Source organism: Juglans regia, chromosome 3, assembly GCF_001411555.2.
Source record: "Juglans regia cultivar Chandler chromosome 3, Walnut 2.0, whole genome shotgun sequence".
NCBI lineage: Eukaryota > Viridiplantae > Streptophyta > Magnoliopsida > Fagales > Juglandaceae > Juglans > Juglans regia.
Genome location: NC_049903.1, coordinates 10,868,934 through 10,889,450, shown reverse-complemented (window position 1 = coordinate 10,889,450; position 20,517 = coordinate 10,868,934). Strand labels below are relative to the sequence as shown.

The following is a 20,517-nucleotide window of genomic DNA, read 5'->3' as shown; positions in this document are numbered from 1 at the left end:
TTATAAAATTATTTTTACTATAACATAAATTTAATATATCAGACAAAGATATATTAGTTTAGAAATTTATTTTTATAAAAAAATAATAATAATAACACTTATCTAAGTAAAAACATGTCACTTTTACCTCTATATTACGGCATCATTTGAAGAGAGGTAAAAATAGAGAGACAAACACGCAGGACTTGTCTTGACAAAATTTATAAAGATGAGACAGAATAGTGATAGGTAATGATCTGTCACTTTTTCTCGATATCACTCCATCCATGATTTGCATATTTCTCCATCATAGTTTGCCAAAAAGGCAGGCTTCTCAGTTCTCAATTACCACTCCTTTTTTTGTATCCTTTATCCATGCAATTTCTAAACTTTGTAATCTGTGCAGCTCTTAATATTTCACACACTTTCTCTCTCTCTTAACATTTTTTGTGCCCTTTACCACTCAAGTTTTTTGGGTAAGGGAGAAGGCTTCTTATCCTTTTACTTTTTTCTTTTTTCCCATAGTCTTTTCCTCTCTTGCTATCCTCTCCTGCTATATTAAGAGAAAAGCTCAGAGCAGGTTGGGTGTAGTCTCCTTTTTTACACCAACCAATAACATCTCAACAAATGTGAGATTTATGTGATTTATAATATGTGATAGTGTATTGAATCAACCTTTTTAATTTTTCTCCCCTCTCCCCCGCGCACTCTCCCCAATCCTCATATAGATGATTGGAAAGTATTGATTCATGATAAAGTTTCGCAAAAAGAAGAAGCTTTTGAGCTTTTCTGCCTTTTGGCTTGAAAGGGTCATTGTCTATGGAGTGGTAGAGTATCAAGCCATTGGAGGAATCAACAATATAGTATCAAGCCGTTGGATGGGCTGTACGCTGTGCTTTCACATAGAAGGAATATAAGGAGGAAAGATTCTTGGTGTCATAATCTCGAATGAAATCATCTGAAGATATAATTTCAAGCAATTGTTTCGAGATAACCTTAATCTAAGTAAACAATTTTTGAACGTAAAACATAGCTCTCAACGATGGCCACAGATCTCTCAACAACCTTAAAGATATGATCTCTCGGCATCCACAGATATCTCGACAATGTCCTCCTTGAGGTTGAGGAGGGGCAACAATCGGATGAGAGGGATGAGGGGTTTCGAATGTGAGATTATTTTATGAGAGAGAGAGAGAGAGAGAGAGAGAGAGAGAGAGAGAGAGCATAAAGAAAAAAAATGTAATCACATACATGCGAGTGTAAAGTTTATTTTGCTGCATCTCTTATGTGGCAGTTTCTCATTTGCAGGTGTAAAAGAGAGCTACACACCCGATCAGCTAGGAGCATAACCCATCTTACAAATGTTCAATGTATCAGTTTCCGACTATCAGATTTATGCACACCCCACACCATCACAATCTCTAAATATTGATTTACAAGATAAAAGATCGTTGGCTGACCAACATACGTCATTCTATAAAAATAAATTTATATAATTTAATATGGTATATTAAATATATTTTATAATAAAAGAGTAATATTATATACATTCTTGAGTTGTGTAAGCATCGCACACTCTTAAGAGTATGATTCATTATTACAAAATTAATTTTTTATGTAAATTTTATATTTATTCATTTTTCTTAAATGAGTGCGCGACGCTTTGCATACTCTATAATTATAAATATAATTTATCATAATAAAAATATATAATTTTATAATCTAATATACTACGTTAAACTACGTTAAATATTTATAAATTTATTTTTATATAATCTCTTTATTGTTAAAGTATTTTGGATTTGATTGGTAGATATAACATTCAAAGTTCTAAAATGATTTTGTCGTTTTTATCGTACTGATGAGTGAACTTTTTCCTAGTGGAGCTGATTCATTAGAAGCTAGCTAGATTCCACTTGTTCGTTACAATGTTATTCACACCTTTCCAAGGGACAAACTTATCATCAATTCTCTCCTTTCGTTTTCACGGCGTGCATTTTGTCAGCAATGGAAGACAATTTGGTTTACGGACGTAATGAAAGTTTACATGCACGACGTACATTGCTACAAAATATACCGTACATGCATTTGTCCGCGGCATTGGAATTGTTATTTATGGTTTAAGTATCGGATGGAATATACGTACCGATTTGAAAGTTAACGTTTGGATAGTAAAGATGATATGAGGTGATCTGTAGATAGTATAAAATTATTTGAATTTTAATATGTTTTATGGAATTTTAGAAAAGTAAAATGAAAAATGTGAATAAAAATATTATTAGAATATAATTTTTGTTTCGAATTTAAAAAGTTTAATTATTTTTTATTTTTTATTTAAAAGTTTGAAAAAATTATAATGATTAAATAATAAATTTGAAATTAAAAAGAGTTGTCGACTTTAAAATCCCAATAAAAACTTTAAAAATATTCAATCCATCAATGATTTCTCCAATATTGCTTTTATAAATTTAAAAAAAAATACTCCTAATATTAAAAAATCTTGACATTACGTCTTTTTTCTTTCATTTGAATTTGGACAAGTAGGAGTTGAGGGAAAAACCCCCGGCTTGTTGATTAGACAATGGCACCATCTGCTCCGTCCAACAAGATAAGCCCACAACTGTGTCGCAAAATGGGCTCCAAATACTTCCCAAAAGGATTAAAAAAATATATTTAAAGCCCATATCAAAGTTAGAATATGTACATATGTACAATATTACACTTATTTCTACTACCGTTTACTTATGAGGGGTGGAGGTGTTATGTTGTCACTAAACCCAGCATCATTTTCTGTTGGACTAGGGCATCAGAGGATAATTAGATATCAAGATCTTAAAGATTGTGTTTGGATACCGAGATAATCTCAAATGATCTGAATTGATTTGTGAATGGTAATATACCCAACAAAAATAAAATATCCACGACTTTGTCATTTTATGGGCTTTTTTTATTTATTTTTTATTTAAAAAAGACGAGGAATGGTTTGTTGGAGTATAGCATCCAAGATAGAAAATATGAAATTAAAGTCAAAGTATGAAAAGGGCAAATTAGAGAATGAACAATGACAGTTATTAGTTCATTGACAGTTATTTATATTAATAAGTCTTTTCTGTTATTCACTTCTAATATCTGTATAAATACATGTAAAGAACTATGATCAACTTCACTTTTATTCTCTCAATCAATTCAGAAGTTTAATGCAATATTCAATAGTCTTCATTTTCTTTCCTCTGTTTCCCTAGCCTTTGTCAAGTTCTCAACATGGTATCAGATTATAACATTCCACAAATCTTTCTTTTCTGGAACTTGATTTTTCTATTTTCTGCACTACAATATTTTCTCAAAATCTTGTAGTGACTCTTGATACGATCTCCAATTTCTCTCAAGATTTGTTTTTCAAGATCTGCAAATCTGTGTATTCTTTATTATTCTTGAAATGGCCTCTGAAAATTCTACGAATTCTGTGATCATTAATCCATCAGATGACTCTTCCAGTCCTTACTATCTTCATCCTAGTGATAATCCAGGTGCTCTTCTAGTTTCTGAGATATTCAATGGAGACAATTATGTTGCTTGGAGTAGATCGATTGTTATAGCATTGACAGTCAAGAATAAAGTTGCATTTGTTGATGGTTCTATCAACCCACCTTCCACCACACAGATCATTGCACACACAGCCTGGTTGCGTGCAAACAATTTAGTGCTTTCTTGGTTGATCAATTCTATTTCCAAGGAAATTAGAAACAGTCTGTTGTATGTTGCTTTAGCCTTGGATCTTTGGAATGAATTAAAGACTCGGTATTTGAGAAGTGATGGACCAAGAGTATTTCATCTTGAAAAGTCTTTAAGTTGCATTGATCAAGGTTCTTCCTCGATCACAGAATATTTCAGTGCTTTCAAAACACTTTGGGATGAGCATGTGAGTTATCGTCCATTTCCTACCTGCACATGTGGAAAAATGTCATCTTGTACATGTGATCTTTTTACTTTCTTGATGCAAAGACAACAATCTGATTATGTTTTGAAGTTTCTTGTTGGCTTGAATGATTTGTATGCTTCTGTCAGAAGTCAATTACTTCTTATTGTTCCCTTACCAACTATGGCCAAAGTGTTTTCTCTATTAATTCAAGAAGAGTCTCAAAGACAACTTAGCAATTCAGTTTCTAGTGAAACTCATGCACTGATGGTAAAACAGTTGAACCCAGCAACTTCTTCATATTGATTCTCAAAAGAAAGATCCAAGAAAGCTTCACTTCATTGCACACATTGTGGATACAATGGACATACCATTGAAAAATGCTTTAAGCTTCATGGTTATCCCCCTGGGTGGACTGGACCAAAAGGGAAACGAAATTACTATGCTCATAATGCCATTTCAGCTGAGGTTTGCAATCAAACCAACAATGAGGAACCAAAGTTTTCTTTAACTGTTGAAGAAATTAATAAACTCATAGCTCTTGCCAACAATTCTCAGTCTTCTACAACTATTCAGCCTTCAACTTGCAATCTTGTTACATCCTCAAATTTCTCTGGTAATGTCTCTAAATGTCCTACTTCCTTGACTCAAAAATCCAATTACCATTGGATTCTAGACACTGGTGCAACAGATCATATGATCTGTTCACCACTTTTATATTGCTTTCCTCCCAAAGATATCAATACTTCAATAAATCTACCTAATGGCCAAACAGTTCCAGCCACTCATATTGGCACAATTTGCCTTTCCAATCAAAATTTCTTATCAAATGTACTATGTGTACCTTCATTTTCTGTTAATCTCTTATCTGTCTCAAAACTCACTAAATGTTCTAACCTTTGCTTATCTTTTGTTCATTCTCACTGCCTTTTACAGGACCAATCCATGAAGAAGATGATTGGGATTGCATTTGAAAAACAAGGGCTCTACATTTTACAACAAGATGATCCTAAGGCTTCTTCTTGCAACTCTCCTAAGTCTAACTCAGCCTCTTTTGCTTCTGTTGTATCACAAAATCCTCCAGATATCTGGCATTACAGATTAGGTCATGCATCCTACTCTAGATTACTTCTTCTCAAGAAGTTAGATCCTTCAATTTCTATCAACTGTCAAAGTGTTTGTGATGTATGTCCATTAGCAAAACAAAGAAAGCTTCCCTTTGCTGTATCTCATACCAGTTCTAATATAATTTTCGATTTGATACATTGTGATATATGGGGTCCATTTGCAACAGTTTCTTACTCAGGTTATAAATTCTTTTTAACAATTGTTGATGATTTTACAAGATGTACTTGGGTTTATATGCTTAAAACCAAGTATGAAGTTTCTTTTACACTCAAGAATTTCTGCAATATGATAAAAACTCAGTTTAACACAACTGTTAAAACAGTAAGGTCTGATAATGGACCAGAATTTTTCATCAATGATTTTTATCATGAAAATAGAATTTTACACCAAAGAAGTTGTGTAGAAACTCCACAACAAAATGGAGTAGTTGAAATGAAGCATCAACACTTAATTAGTACAGCTAGAGCTTTAATGTTTCAAGCTAATATTCCCTTATCCTTTTGGACTGATTGTGTGTTAGTTGTTGCCCATATAATAAATAGAATTCCTACCCCACTTCTCAATAATAAAACACCTTTATGAAATGTTGTTTAACAAAATACCAAAGTTTTCTCATTTAAAGGTTTTTGGCTGCCTTTGTTTTGCATCTACATTACAACATCACAGACACAAATTCGATCCAAGAGCTACAAAATGTGTCTTCCTTGGATATCCATCTGATATCAAAGGCTACAAAGCCATGGATTTCAATAGCAATAAAATTTTCATTTCAAGGAATGTCATATTCCATGAAAATGTTTTCCCATTCAAAGCAGTCCCCACAAATTCTCATACTCATTCTTTTTTGTTTCCTGCCTCAGAGAATTCATATAGTACAGATTACTCTCCAAAAATTCCAGTTGTCAGTTCTAATCATAGTGAATTACAAAATCTATCCATGAATGACTCTATGCCAAACCTTGATCCAAATATTTTCATACCTCATGATCAGTCTAATAACAGTCCAAACAGAAGAAAATCCTCTCGAGTTAGATAGAAACCAAGTTTCTTGCAAGATTACTATTGCATCAATGTTTCTTCCAATGCAACTCCTCTCACTTCTTCTAATGATGGTTCTAAAGGTAATTCATATCCTATCTCATCCTTCTTATCTTCTAGTAGACTATCTAATTCCCATAGAGCTTTTCTTGCTTCAATTTCAAATTGTTCAGAACCTAAATCCTATAAACAAGCTGCACAATTTCCTGAATGGCAAAAAGCTATGAAAAATGAACTTGAGGCTTTAGAGTTAAACAAAACTTGGAACCTTGTTACTCTACCTAAAAATAAACAAACTATTGGCTGTAAATGGGTATTTAGAGTCAAATATAAAGCTGATGGAAGCATAGAAAGACATAAGGCCAGATTAGTGGCAAAGGGCTATAATCAACAAGAGGGTTTGGATTTCTTTGATACATTCTCTCCTGTGGCAAAAGTGACTTCCATTAGACTATTACTTGCTGTGGCTGTAATTAAAAACTGGCATCTTCATCAATTGGATGTAAACAATGTATTCTTGCATGGTGATTTACAAGAAGAAGTCTACATGGAGCTGCCCCCTGGAATGCCTAATGCAGAAAATAAGGTTTGTAGACTTTTGAAAAACCTTTATGGTCTCAAGCAGGCATCTCGAAAATGGTTTGAGAAATTGTCAACTGCCCTCATTAGCTATGGTTTTACTCAAGGGAATTCTGATTGCTTTCTTTTTATAAAGAAATCCATAACATCCTTTATGGCATTACTAGTATATGTTGATGATGTGCTGCTGGCCAGTGATAGCCTACAGGAAATTCAACTCTTAAAAGAGTTTTTACATGATCAATTTACTATAAAAGATTTGGGGCCACTAAAATATTTTCTTGGCTTGGAAATAGCAAGATCCAAAGCAGGTATTTTCCTCTGCTAAAGGAAATATACATTGGATATTCTTCAAGACACGGGAACAATTGATGCAAAGCCTACTGCCTTTCCAATGGAAACCAATTTGAAGTTGACAGCCATTGATTCTATTTTATATGAAGATCCATCTGCCTACAGAAGACTTCTTGGTAGACTATTATACTTAACACTTACAAGACCAGACCTTGCATTCAATTCAAGTCCTAAGCCAATTCCTTGCTAAGCCTGCTGTGAGTCATTATCAAGCAGCAGTTAGAGTATTAAGATACTTGAAAGCCACTCCAGGTCAGGGATTGTTCTTCTCGGCATCCTCAGAATTGCAACTCAAGGTATTCTCAGATAGTGATTGGGCAGGGTGCATTGATACAAGAAGAAGTGTTACAGGGTTTGCAGTATTTTTGGAAAACTCATTGATCTCATGGAAATCCAAAAAGCAAGTAACTATCAGTCGATCTTCTGCTGAAGCAGAATATCGAGCCCTTGCAGCCACAACATGTGAAGTCCAATGGTTGGCTTATGCACTACAGGACTTACAAATTCACCATTCTCAGCCAACATTGATGTATATTGAGAGCAAGTCTGCAATGTCCATAGCCTCCAATCCAGTACAACATGAAAAAACTAAACACATCCAAATTGATTGTCATCTAGTTCGTGAAAAGCTACAGCAAAACCTCATCAAGTTATTCTACATTCCATCTCGGCTACAGTTGGCAGACATCCTTACAAAACCACTTGGTTCTCTACCTTTTCATCATACTCTCCGCAAGATGAACATCCTCAATATTCATATTCATCTTGAGGGGAGGTGTTAGAGTATAGCATCCAAGATAGAAAATATGGAATTAAAGTCAAAGTATGAAAAGGGCAAATTAAAGAATGAACAATGACAGTTATTTCTGTTATTAGTTCATTGACAGTTATTTCTGTTAATAAGTCTTTTCTGTTATTCATTTCTAATATCTGTATAAATACATGTAAAGAACTATGATCAACTTCACTTTTATTCTCTCAATCAATTCAGAAGTTTAATGCAATATTCAATAGTCTTCATTTTCTTTCCTCTGTTTCTCTAGCCTTTGTCAAGTTCTCAACATGGTTGACGTTAAGTAGAGGTAAGAAGAGATTTTATGAGTTTTTGTTGTGTGAAAGTTATCTAAATTTTGGCCAATCTTCAACTTTGCTCAAACCAGTACTAGTACTCTAAAAATGTGTAAAAAAAACTAATATTTACTAATATGATCTATGTTTTATAAAGAACTTATACGAAATTTGTCTATTTAAGATCTGTATCTAATATTATTCTTTTGTATATGTTGTGTATATTTTCTACTTTTTGTTATGTTATTTGAAAATGTGAAAAAACAAATGTTGAGATGAGAAGTGAGAAATTGTTTAACAACATATTTTTGTGTTTATTTCGTTTGAGAACGAATGACATGGCAAATGTTAAAAAAAAAAAACTGAAAAAATCTCAAAATATATTTATTGGCTTATGGTGATGAATGAGTAAGAAATAGGACCAAAATAGTCATTAACTAACGGACAAGGACAATTGAGCTTTTAGAGATGATCTGTACAATAATACATCAAATTGTGTTCCAAATGCCAGACAATATTAATAAAAATATATTATTGGCATATGTATTTTTTATCGTAAATTTTATCATTCTTAAAAATATATATTAATGTAATATATTTAATATTTATAATGGTTACATTTGTTGATTATTTAAATAGACAATCACATAAAATGTATCCATGTTAATAACTGTGATTAGAAAATACAAAATGAAAATAATATTCTATCTTTCTTATGCTTTTTCTTTTTCCTTGAGAGATAACGAATGAGAGATTTTGAAAAGAAATTGGGATCAATATTTTGAATACAGTACCGGACGTCGTACTGGTTGAAATACTAGAATGAAATATTTCAATATCGATATTATTTTGTGTATCCTTTCGAAATAATTGATATATGAATAAATTATATATAAATACATATATATAAATTATAAACAGTATAGTCTAAATTGGGAGTTAAAAAATAAACTTATAATTTGAAAAAATAAAAAACAATAAGAAGAAAAGTTTAAAAGCCGAAATATCAACATGTACGGACCGAAATACAAGCTGAAATATCGATCGATATTTGGGTCGGTATAAAATATATGCAATACTTATATTAGATCAGTGGCTAATACAGTAAATATTGACCGTATCAACCGGTACAGTACGATATTTAAAACACTGATTGGGATGTTAAAATGACAGATAGACCGTAAAAAATGTAGTTCAATAATTCCAAAATCCAAATCACTCTAACGTCTAAAAGCGTTCGGCTACAAAGATAATACGAGATAAAATAAAATAAAAATAGAAAGTCAAATAAAATATTATTAAAATATAATTTTTTAATATAATTTTATTTAAAAATTTAAAAAAATTATAATAATTATATGAGAATAATAACATGCCTAAACTGTTATTCGAATAATCCTGAGAATTAATACCTCCCAATCTTGGTGTACCTGACCACTGAGAGGGGGACAGCTAAGGGTGGACACAAGCCCGACCCATTAGAAAGCTCGAGACCCACGGCAGGGAACGGCCCATCCAATGATCCACCCTCCATTCCATTTTCCATTTCCCAGTTTCCGTTATACTATACGACTGTCTCTTCGTCGTTTTAAATTTTAATTCCACCTTGAATAGTGAGATATTTCGTGGATGAGTGGCAGAGATATAACTAACTATTTCACAACTTTTTTATAGCTCCTTTTTAAATTAGTGGTCTTTTTTTGGTAAAATAATAATATTTCTACAATTCTATTTTATAAAAATACTCTCTATTTAAAAATATTTGTTAAAAAGTTGTACAAAAATTTTGTATTTTTATCATTACTCTTTTGCATGCAAGGCATTTTTGCCCCTGCAACCAACATTATACCACAATGATTTCGATTAAATTCACATTTTAATAAGTGTCAATGACAATGCTACCCTAGATGGTTTTCCTTTATAATTTAGAATATATATATATATATATTTTTAATGCTATTTAATTTTTGAGCCATTCAATAATTAAGAAATAATTAAATCTATATAGTGTGGTGGGTATTTTCCGAATCTCATACATCAATCTCTCACATCAATATCCTATTACAATAAGTATAATGCAACAATAAAAAATAGATCAGTTTTTGAAACAAAAAATTGGTCCCCACCCATTCCTTATAAGGAGAGCATCATTTTAAATGACGATTTATTTTTGTAGTTGTTGTACAAACCGTGGGACCGCCACTAGAGTCGGTCATTGTTGGTGGTGCACTGCATTTTATTGGCCTGAAATGTTCACGTTAGAGATCGATGTCCGTAACCTCAAAATCTTCGATTATGAAACACGGAAATATAGTGGGATAAAGAACATTGACTAGCCCAAGTTGCCAGTGGCCAAATTTATTCAGACGCTCGCCTGTGATGTCGCATGGAGTCCACACGCTAATGATGGTGAGATGGGGTAGGTCAAATCTAATAAATCTTAGGATTACAAAACTAATAGTATAGCACATGTAGCCGACCCGTCATTGGCGTTTCAACACAATGACATGTCATGGCCATGCGCAAGTAGGGCTATAATCGAGCGGATATTTGCTTTCAAAAATAATTTTTTGTTTTCTCGCAAGTCTAGTTTGATTCGAGTTTAGCCGAGTGAGTATCAAACAAACTATCGAATGTAATGATTCATTTACAGTCCTAAAAGTGTGAGCCAAGCTGCATGTGAGAGTCCTGCACCGAAATTCTTCTGCATTGTACCAATAGATCAGCTGCATAAGGAGTTGTGTGGTAAGACTCGCGTAAACAATCAATTGCCAAAAGCAATAGATCAGACCTAAATCGAACCAATGAAGATAATAATAATAATAATAATAATATATTAAAAAAAGAAGAAGAAGAAGAAGAAGAAGATGAGAAAATCCTATAAATAAGGTGGTGCCAGAAATGGAACGAGAGGATGTCATCCTCTTCTTTACTCTAGTGGAACATGAAAATGGAGAGGATGAAGGAATTTTGCTTTTAGAGAAAGAGAAGTGGTATTTTAAACATGACAATTGAGTTGCTTTAGAATATGTTATATATCGATCCCCACATTGCAGCTCCCCCGTCCTATGCGTTTGGCGCTTGCTCGACAAAGCTCTAATGATAATGCATGGAAAAAAAACTCCCATGATTATGATTCATGAAACGGATGGGGACTCCAAAAGAGGGAAAGCGAAAAAAAGTAGAAAGCGTAAAAGTAACAAGTCCTCGTGAAAATTGCAACCAAACCATCATTATTATGCCTCTCTCTGGTAATTGCCTGCCCATAGTTGAGCCACAAAAAACTGCACATATATCGATTTGACCCAGAAAATAAAGCCAATGATTTTATCTTCAAAGCGAAGAAAGCTTATGTATAGTCGAATTAAAGCCATCCTTTTTATGCCAAAGGCTGCTGACGTTTCCTGCCTTTTTGTCTAGTTTGCCGAATCATGTCTCGAGTGCCCCACGTTAAAAAATTACTTTGCCTCCTAAATTTACTGTTCAAGTTGATTGCTTAATAATTTTTTTTTATTTAAGAGTGGTTTGGATTCATAGATGAATTGAGATAGGTTAAGATAGTTTGTAAATAGTAGAATAAAAGTTCAATTATTTATTATATTTTATGTAGAAATTTAAAAAAGTTATTTTGAAATTTAAAAAAGTTGAATTGTTTATTATATTTTGTGTGAGAATTTGAAAAAGTTGTAATGATGAGATGAGATGAGTTGAGGTGGGTTGTGATGGGTTGTGATGGGTTACGAATACAAATGAGGCCTAGTGATTAAAGAAGTGATTTTAAGTACATTGAAATATTTTTTAAAAATATTAAAATATATTAAAAAATGTAAAAACTAAAAACAACGGGTGATCAACTTGAGCGGATTACTCTGGACGACAGAGTAGCCTTACTCTAAGAACATTGGCATTCCTCCTGCAAAAATCAAATTTAAAATTTGGCTACAAATTAAGATTTTGGCTAAAATCAAAGTTATTGAAAAAATTAATCAATATTGATTAGTCATTCTAAAGTCAATATAATAATATTATATTATATATTTTAATAATATTTTTTTATTCTCTAATGTTTATTGTATTTTACAGTGCAAAAGGAAAACAGAATTCTTAACAAATTCACAACACAACAGATACACACAACAAATACATAATTTCTAATTTTTATTGTTGATTATTTAGAAATAAAACATGTGTTGAGGGATGAACAATGCCTCTCCAAATTTGAAGAAGACTTTAGAATTATTGTACTCAAAACTTAAACTATATATTTTTTATGAGTCCAATGCCGGTCATTTTGACAAAAGTTATCTATATTTTGAACTTCACTGATATTTAACTAGTCTAATACCAGTGTTCTTGGTCTGCATTTTGTTTTTGCATACTTCTTTTACAAACTTACTGATATTGAGCACTATTGGAACAATCAACATGTTGCATTGATTACCAATTTGCGTTGCTACAACTCAGGATGAACAAAACACTTCTTTAATCTTTTAATAATTGATGGAGCTAAGTTGTCTGAGAAAAAACATCTTAAAAAATTAATAACGATAGAGATATAACTATTTTTGTAATTTGCTTACGACTCATCTTAAATGCATGGCCGCGCCTTCCACGTAAAGAAATTCTTTTTAATGCTTTAAAATGATGGTATTTTTATATAATGATGTTATTTTTACAAATTATTTTATAAATTATGTAAGATATGATGTGTTTAGAGTAATGATTTATATAAGGCCCCGAGAATAAAAACTTCGCTTATGCATTTTATAAAATTTATATAAAAAAGTGAGCTCAACTATAAAAAATATAAAAAGAAAAATAGTTTTTTTTTTTTTTTATGAATAATATTACATACAAATTTCCGTACATTTTAAAAAAATAGAATTCAATATTAAAAAAATAATTTTTTTCATATAATAGCATATTTATTATTTTTTTCAAAATAGAGTACGATGTGCAAACAATAGCGTTTGGCTCCTAAATCCATCTAAACTTATCTCAATTCATTATTATAACTTTTTTAAATTTCAAATTTCAATATAAAATATAATAAACAATTCGAATTTTTCAAATTTTAAAATAATAATAATATTAAAAAATAATATTCTAACAATATTTTATCATCTCAACTCAACTTAGTTTAATATAGAGTAATATTATATACAATCATGAATTGTGTAAACGACGTATACTCTTTTTAAAATATAGTAAGATCTATTATTAAAAAATTAATTTTTTTTATATGGATTATATATTGAGAAATTATATTTACAGTTCTCAAATGGAAACTGTATGTACAAACTCTTTATTAAATGAAAAAAAAACTATTTTGAGAAATATATTATTATAATTTTAAAAAACTTAAAAAAAATAATTGACTAGCTCCATATTTATTCAATTTTTTTGAAAGGCAGTACATACTCACTAGTCACCATGATTCTAAATATTATTTCACTTTGAGATAACGTAATGCTATCCTTAAAAAAAAATCTAAAAATGTATGAAATTTTGCAAAGAAACGACTGCAGGAATAGTAATCATTATTCTCTTACTAATTAATAAGGTATAACGAAATGAAGAAATGGGTGGACTACAAGTACTGCCTTATTATTGCTTGCCCAAATACTCTCAACCTCATTAATCTGTAATATTTAATGCTCTGTTCTCAGGTTTTTAATGCTCTTAAATACGAAAGGGCCATTTCTGGTCACGAGTTTCCTTCCAGCTGTAGATAATGTTAAGGTAGCCCGCAGTCCCACCCCAACAAAAGCGATCAATATAAATGGAAATATTTATTTACCAAATAATGGCCTTTCTAATTTCTATATACCTCAACGTATTTATACATGAATGCTATCAATGTTTTGCAGATACCCACTGCCCAACGGTCAAAATTCTTAAAAGAAAATTGTTAAATCTAGTTAAAAAAAATTTATAAAAAATGTAATTATTTATGTGTCAATTATTAATATGTTACTTTTTTAAAAAAATTAGAAGATAAATTTTATACATTTTTTATAAATAAAATTATAAGTACATGTAGCATTATTCTTCATAAAAAGTCACAAAATGTTATGCGGCTAATTTAGCGTGTTACGAAATATAAGTAATTTATTATTATTTTACGTAATATCTGAAATCACCTCACTACCCAAACATAACTTTAATATCTGTTTAAGAGATCAAAGTGAGCAAAACAAGCATATTAATTATAATTGAAATCCTTTTTAGGAGATTGATTAAATATCTAATGCTGATATGAGATTTACAGTGTTTGAAAATTTTATACGACAGATATTAAAAGTAATAGAATCCACCTTATGTGTATGTATTTTTAAAAAAAATTAAATTATTAAGTTTTATGAAGTACTTAGAGAAAATCCTTATTTAATAAGCGATTCTTATACAACCTGTCAAGAGTAGCATCAACCTGGCCCGTTTGTTTTCAGAGATGAGATGAGATGAAATGAGATGAGTTGAGATTAAAGTTAAAAAATTGAATAAAATATTGTTAAAATATATTTTTTAATATTATTGTTGTTTTGAGATTTGAAAAAGTTGAATTGTTTATTTTATTTTATGTAAAGATTTAAAAAAGTTATAATGATGAGGTGAGATGAGATGAGATGAAATGTTTTTAGAAAACAAACAAGGTTATTTACTCTGTAAAATTTAAATCGACCTAATAGCCAATTAAAATATGTAATAAACAATTAGGGAGATGTACCGGTGGCTAGCTTTCGGATCTTCATATATGTCTTTTCTCACTGGGATTCTTCCGTCCTCGCTCGTTTCTTAATCCTGACACCTATCAGGGCCTTCGATACTCCCAAAATACCCTTCAAATCTCTTAAAAATGCCTCTGGTCCCCGTAACGCATACCTCCGTCATCATCACTGTGGAGAACAGTCCCCACTCAGACTCTTGCATGCATGGCATGGGACAATGCAGTACGTAAAAATACAAAATTAGCCTCTCAACATCTCAAAACTTTTTTTGTTTTTTTATTTTAGGGACAAAAATTCTATAAAAAATAAGTTTTTTTTAATAAATATTATGTAAAATCATGTTAATTAATAAAATTATTTCTGTAAAATTCTTTATCATTCTTTTAATTGTTATGGTCTCCATCATATTTATTAATACAGCCTACCAAAATTTTTCCTGTACTTTAATTTTTTTAATCGAGTAATGATTTTCTACGCAACCAAAGCAACCCATGCTCAACAGTCACATGGCCTTAGCTGGACAAAGATTGTAGATGTTTCTTCTTCAAAGCTTGTCATTAATCTAAATATTCTCCCTAATAAATACAAGAAAATTTGGGGTTGGTCAAATCTTTCAGATTAATGCATTTTTCTTTCGCTTAAAGATGCTCTGAAACCAAGTTCTAGCAAAGCAATGAGTGTGTTCCAAGGCAAAGGACCCCACATGGGTGCGTGCGTGAGGATGGATTCCAGACTGAGCTCTAATAAAAATGCATCCACTGCTGCTCTTGCATGAATCATGGCCTTGGGGGACTTTCTTTTTGCACAGTGGCTCAGTTGTACTTTTTCTTTAATGGGTTTGAGTGGTTTGGGTCCCTTTTGTTCCCTGTGGGTTTGAATTCTTGGGATTTTCTTGGTCGGTTTGAGAGTAGAAAAAATAGTAACTTTGGGTTTCATTTGTTTCTGAATGGCTGGGTGTTTTCGGGAGGGCAGAACATTGGAGGGGTTGACCTAATTTAGGTGTGTCTGGTTAGGGTCGTCTTTTGGGGCTGTGGTGAGTGTGGGATCAGATTAAGGTTATTTGCTGAAAGTGGGGGGTACGCAATAATAACGGAGTTGTTTTCCGATTTGTGCTGGTTTTGGACAGGGTTTCTAAAAAGATATGCTTTGTTCTTTTCAGTCTGGAGGTAGATTTCGGGCAATTTTACCGGAAAATTTAGTGGGATTCTGCAATTTTTGTGCTGTTTTTGGCAGGTGAATCAGAGAAGACACCACATTGCAGTTCTGTTTCAAGGTTCTGAGAGACTTGGCTTGGGAATTTTGGGCTTGCTTGTTCGTTTTCTAGTTGATTTTGGTTTGTTAGTGTTGCTGAAGGGAAAATATCAACTGGGTTTCTATTTCTGCTCGGCAGATTGCTCTATTTGATGCAAAACGTTTACTGGGCGTGAAAACGGATTTTAGGGTGAGATAAGAGGCCGAGGAGGTTTTCGTTCGGTTTCCCATTAGCTTATCCCTTTCCTGAAGTTTTTATTTTGAGAAAATGGCTTGCATGAAACTGGGATCCAAAACTGACGCATTCCAACGGCAAGGGCAGGCCTGGTATGTTGTGTTTGGTCTTTCTGATATTGTCCTCTGTATGATTTTTTATATGAAATTGACTGCTGGACCTGACTTTTCTGTTGAATCCTTTACTTCTTTACTTATGTTTCGCGGATTTTTGAGTCTCATTATTCATGCGACAAAAATAAGAACACGAAGTCTACGCTTTCCTGTCACTTGGAAAATCTCTCTTGGTTAAATTTAGGGATGTTTCATACGACAAAACTACATGATGCACCATTGCTATCTGAACCGAGTAGTAAATTCTTCTTGGCAAAGGAAGCTTGCTCGTTCATCTTAGGCATATGATTCGCAATCTTGTGTCTCCTACTTTATTTTTTAGCTCACTTCCTGCACTAGGGAAACTTTTCTGTGTAGTGTGTGAGTTGAAAAATTTGAAATTAAGTTTTTAAATATTTGCTTGGGAATATGTACATGCATTACTGAAATATGTTGTCCCTAAATTAATTTTGATGAAGTGGTAATAGGTGAATGGTATCAATTTAGCTATATGGGAATATCATGAGTTGAGTAACGGTTCGACTACTTGAAGTTGACGATCCTTCTAACTGCATAACAAACAGTTTTTACTGCTCCCTAAAGCCGATGGACTTTTGAACTGCTTTATCACAGCTTGTTTTTCACCTAATTTAATGCACTCTCATCAACTGTGATGTTATAGGTTCTGCACAACTGGGCTTCCTAGTGATTTTGTTGTTGAAGTTGGGGAGATGTCCTTTCATCTTCACAAGGTACTCTGAATTCACTCTATTTATGTTTTCTTTTGAGATGTAGTTAGTTCTCACTGAACTTTAGTCTGAGTATGCACGATTATTTGAAAAACTTGCTTCACCTTTCCAAAAATATTATGTTGTTTCCTTTACTTTATGCCAATGTGGGCAACTCATTGGCTAAATGATCATTTAGATTTCTCATATACCCCTGCTTCTAGTTGCTAGGACTATAAACTGCGAACATTCTTTAAATACCCTTTAAATAGACTCTTATCGTAGGTTTAGTCGTTGCAAAACTCTACTTAGAAAAAAAAAGTTCTTGGAAAATTCTTATGCCCCCCATCATTTTGAAACCTCAAATCTCAGTTTCTGTGATTAATTTACTTGTTATCATCTTGTCATTAATTGTCTTCTCGTATTTCTTGTTATAATACAAACGTGCTGGCCAAACCAACCCAGAGATCAGCGTATGAGCTTAATTGAATGCAACTGATGAACTGCACTTTACTACCTTGTCCAGTAAATTATGTAGTGATTGCTGAAAATTTTTTTGTCACTTTCATATCAACTGTGCGGTATAATTCTTACATGTTAGGGAAATGTGAAACAGACGATGCCATATATAGTTTCTAATGCTTGTTAATAATTAATAATGCAGTTCCCTTTGCTCTCTAGAAGCGGGGCTGTGGAAAGATTGTATGCAGAAACATCTGAACAAGGAGAAGAAGGATGCGTCATAAACCTTCCTGACATTCCTGGTGGGGCCAAAACATTTGAACTTGTGGCCAAGTTCTGCTATGGGGTGAAACTTGAACTTACATCCTCAAATGTTGTGTACCTTCGCTGTGCTGCTGAGCAGCTTCAAATGACAGAGGAATATGGTGAAGGAAATTTGATTGCCCAGTGTGAGACCTTCCTTAATCAAGTAGTTCTTCGAAGTTGGAAAGACTCACTAAAGGCACTGCAAACCTGCGATGATGTTCTACTCTATGCTGAAGAACTTAACATTACAAAAAGGTGCATTGAGTCACTGGCTAGTAAGGCATGTACTGACCCAAATCTATTTGGGTGGCCTGTCATGGAGCATAGTGGCCCCATGCAGAGCCCTGGGGGAAGTGTGTTGTGGAATGGGATAAGTACGGGAGCTAGACCAAAGAATTCAAGTTCAGATTGGTGGTATGATGATGTATGTACTTTAAGTTTGCCCCTCTATAAGAGGTTGATTTCAGTCATGGAAGCTCGTGGAATCAAACAGGATATTATTGCTGGGTCCCTCACTTGCTATGCAAAAAAGTACCTTCCAGGCTTGAATCGGCGTCAGGGAGCCGGTGAGTCCAGTAACCGTCTGGCACCAGCAGCAATGGGGGCTCCACCATCAGAAGAAGACCAGAAGCTTTTCCTAGAAGAAATTGATAGGCTACTTCCAATGCAGAAGGGACTGGCGCCAACCAAGTTCCTATTTGGTCTACTTCGAACAGCCATGATTCTACGAGTGAGCCCCTCTAGCATATCAAGTTTGGAAAAAAGGATTGGGATGCAGCTTGATCAAGCGACACTGGAAGATCTGTTGATGCCCAATTTCTCTTATTCCATGGAGACACTATACAATGTTGACTGTGTGCAACGGATTCTTGAGCATTTTCTTGCCATGGATCAGGTTTCAGGTGGGGCCTCCCCATGTGCAGTTGATGATGGCCAATTGATCGGGTCACCTTCGTTGACACCAGTCACAATGGTAGCGAAGCTAATCGATGGATACCTTGCAGAGGTTGCCCCTGATGTTAATTTGAAGCTCCCCAAATTTCAGGCTCTAGCTGCTGCAGTTCCTGACTATGCCAGGCCCTTGGATGATGGCCTTTATCGTGCGATAGACATTTATCTGAAGGTACTGATTATTTCATTGTCATGTAGAAATCCAGAGCTTGAGTAGTTAATAATTCATTCTGGAATCTAACGTATCCAAAATTGTGTGCAAGGACATAACACCTGTTGGCATAGACTCACTACTCTCAATGCCTATGCAATTTCAGCTCTTGACTGCATCCAACCTGATTTCCTCTCTCTTGATTCAAATTTAGTTGGGTCAGGTTACAGTTTTTTACCAGATTTGGTTTCTTTTGAAAGATAGTATTTTCTTTTTCTTTTATTCTTATTTCTTCTGTTAAAATGTGCTGTGTCTGCGTAATTGGTTTTTGACTTACGAAAGTTTGGCTTATCCTCAGCACTGCATCATCAAGTTACTTCACTGTGTGAAACTGAAATGAACTATGACACCAAATCAGGGTCAGTCTCACTTGGTCTTGGTTTTATCTGAAAGTTTTGAGCCAGGGGGCTACCTTCAGTCAAGTCCACTTTTCATAACACTTACAGATAGCAATAAGTTTCAAAGTTGGTTGTTTCTGTTGGGCATTGCGTTTACCAATACTTGAAATCATATTATTAGGCCCTTACTCAAATGCAAAGATGAAAAAAGAAAAGGAAACAAAAAGAGAAGAAAGAAGACAAACATACTAGATAGGGAACATTTCATTAAGTTTGGGCTTATCTGGTTTCCCTGTGGTTTTCAAAAATGCAGTCACACCCATGGTTGGCAGAGTCTGAAAGAGAACAACTCTGCAGGCTGATGGACTGCCAGAAGCTCTCGTTAGAAGCCTGCACCCATGCTGCACAAAATGAGAGGCTTCCTCTTAGAATAGTAGTTCAAGTTCTCTTCTTTGAGCAGCTTCAGCTTAGGACCTCCATTGCTGGCTGCTTTTTGGTTTCAGATAATCTTGATGGATCAAGACAGTTGAGAAGTGGGCTTGCTGGATCTAATGAGGGAGGGTGGGCCACAGCTGTGAGGGAGAATCAGGTTTTGAAGGTGGGGATGGATAACATGAGGATGCGAGTATCCGAGCTCGAGAAGGAATGTTCAAACATGAGGCAGGAGATTGAGAAGTTGGGTGGTCGCACAAAGGGTTCTAGCACGTGGGGAAATGTGTCGAAGAAATTCGGGTTTAAGCTAAAGTCTCAAATGTGCAGTGCTCAAGCTGAATCAGTTAGCAACCAGAATAATGGTAATGTGAAGGTTGAGAAGTCGAAGGACAGGCATGGAAAACACAAGAAAAACTCATCTCATAATGACTAAACCCTTTCAAAATTGTTTATTATTTTGTACTGTTTCCTTTATAAGTTTCTTTTCATTTGTAGTTCCGCTTTTGTTTTTTCAAGTTAGAAAGCATAGATCCATCTCTGTGGTTTCAAAACTGTACCAAATATAATGCCAGACGGATGGAAGAAAGTGTAATTTGTGTCATTGTAACTCTACCAAGGGTCTCTCTCTCTCTCTCTCTCTGGGTCAGTTTATGCAGCTTTAGGTTCTAAGGTAAAGAGGTCTTAGTTAAAAAATAAAATCTTATATTTGAGCATTGCTATT

The 20,517-nt window shown here is 33.5% G+C and overlaps 1 protein-coding gene across 2 annotated transcripts; it reads left to right on the top strand.

Annotated features, from left to right (window-relative positions):
* The first annotated feature begins 15,374 nt into the window (after window positions 1-15,374).
* LOC108996538 (BTB/POZ domain-containing protein At1g30440) lies at window positions 15,375-20,408 on the top strand. Of its 2 annotated transcripts, XM_018972478.2 has the most exons (5): window positions 15,375-16,063; window positions 16,181-16,368; window positions 17,051-17,120; window positions 17,761-18,987; window positions 19,678-20,408. In XM_018972478.2, exons 2-5 carry the CDS (start codon window positions 16,310-16,312, stop codon window positions 20,227-20,229), a joined length of 1,908 nt encoding a protein of 635 aa, XP_018828023.1. In that variant the 5' UTR covers window positions 15,375-16,063; window positions 16,181-16,309; the 3' UTR covers window positions 20,230-20,408. The 2 variants fall into 2 exon arrangements, with proteins under 2 accessions (XP_018828023.1, XP_018828022.1); XM_018972477.2 differs by having other exon boundaries at window positions 15,375-16,368.
* Window positions 20,409-20,517: the final 109 nt, after the last annotated feature.

Excerpts from the sequence above, each read along its gene's own strand:
- LOC108996538 (XM_018972478.2), top strand. The coding sequence starts at position 16,310 with ATGGCTTGCATGAAACTGGGATCCAAAACTGACGCATTCCAACGGCAA. Across the intron at positions 16,369-17,050 it reads CAACGGCAAGGGCAGGCCTG|GTTCTGCACAACTGGGCTTC; the intron begins GTATGTTGTGTT and ends GTGATGTTATAG. Across the intron at positions 17,121-17,760 it reads TGTCCTTTCATCTTCACAAG|TTCCCTTTGCTCTCTAGAAG; the intron begins GTACTCTGAATT and ends TTAATAATGCAG.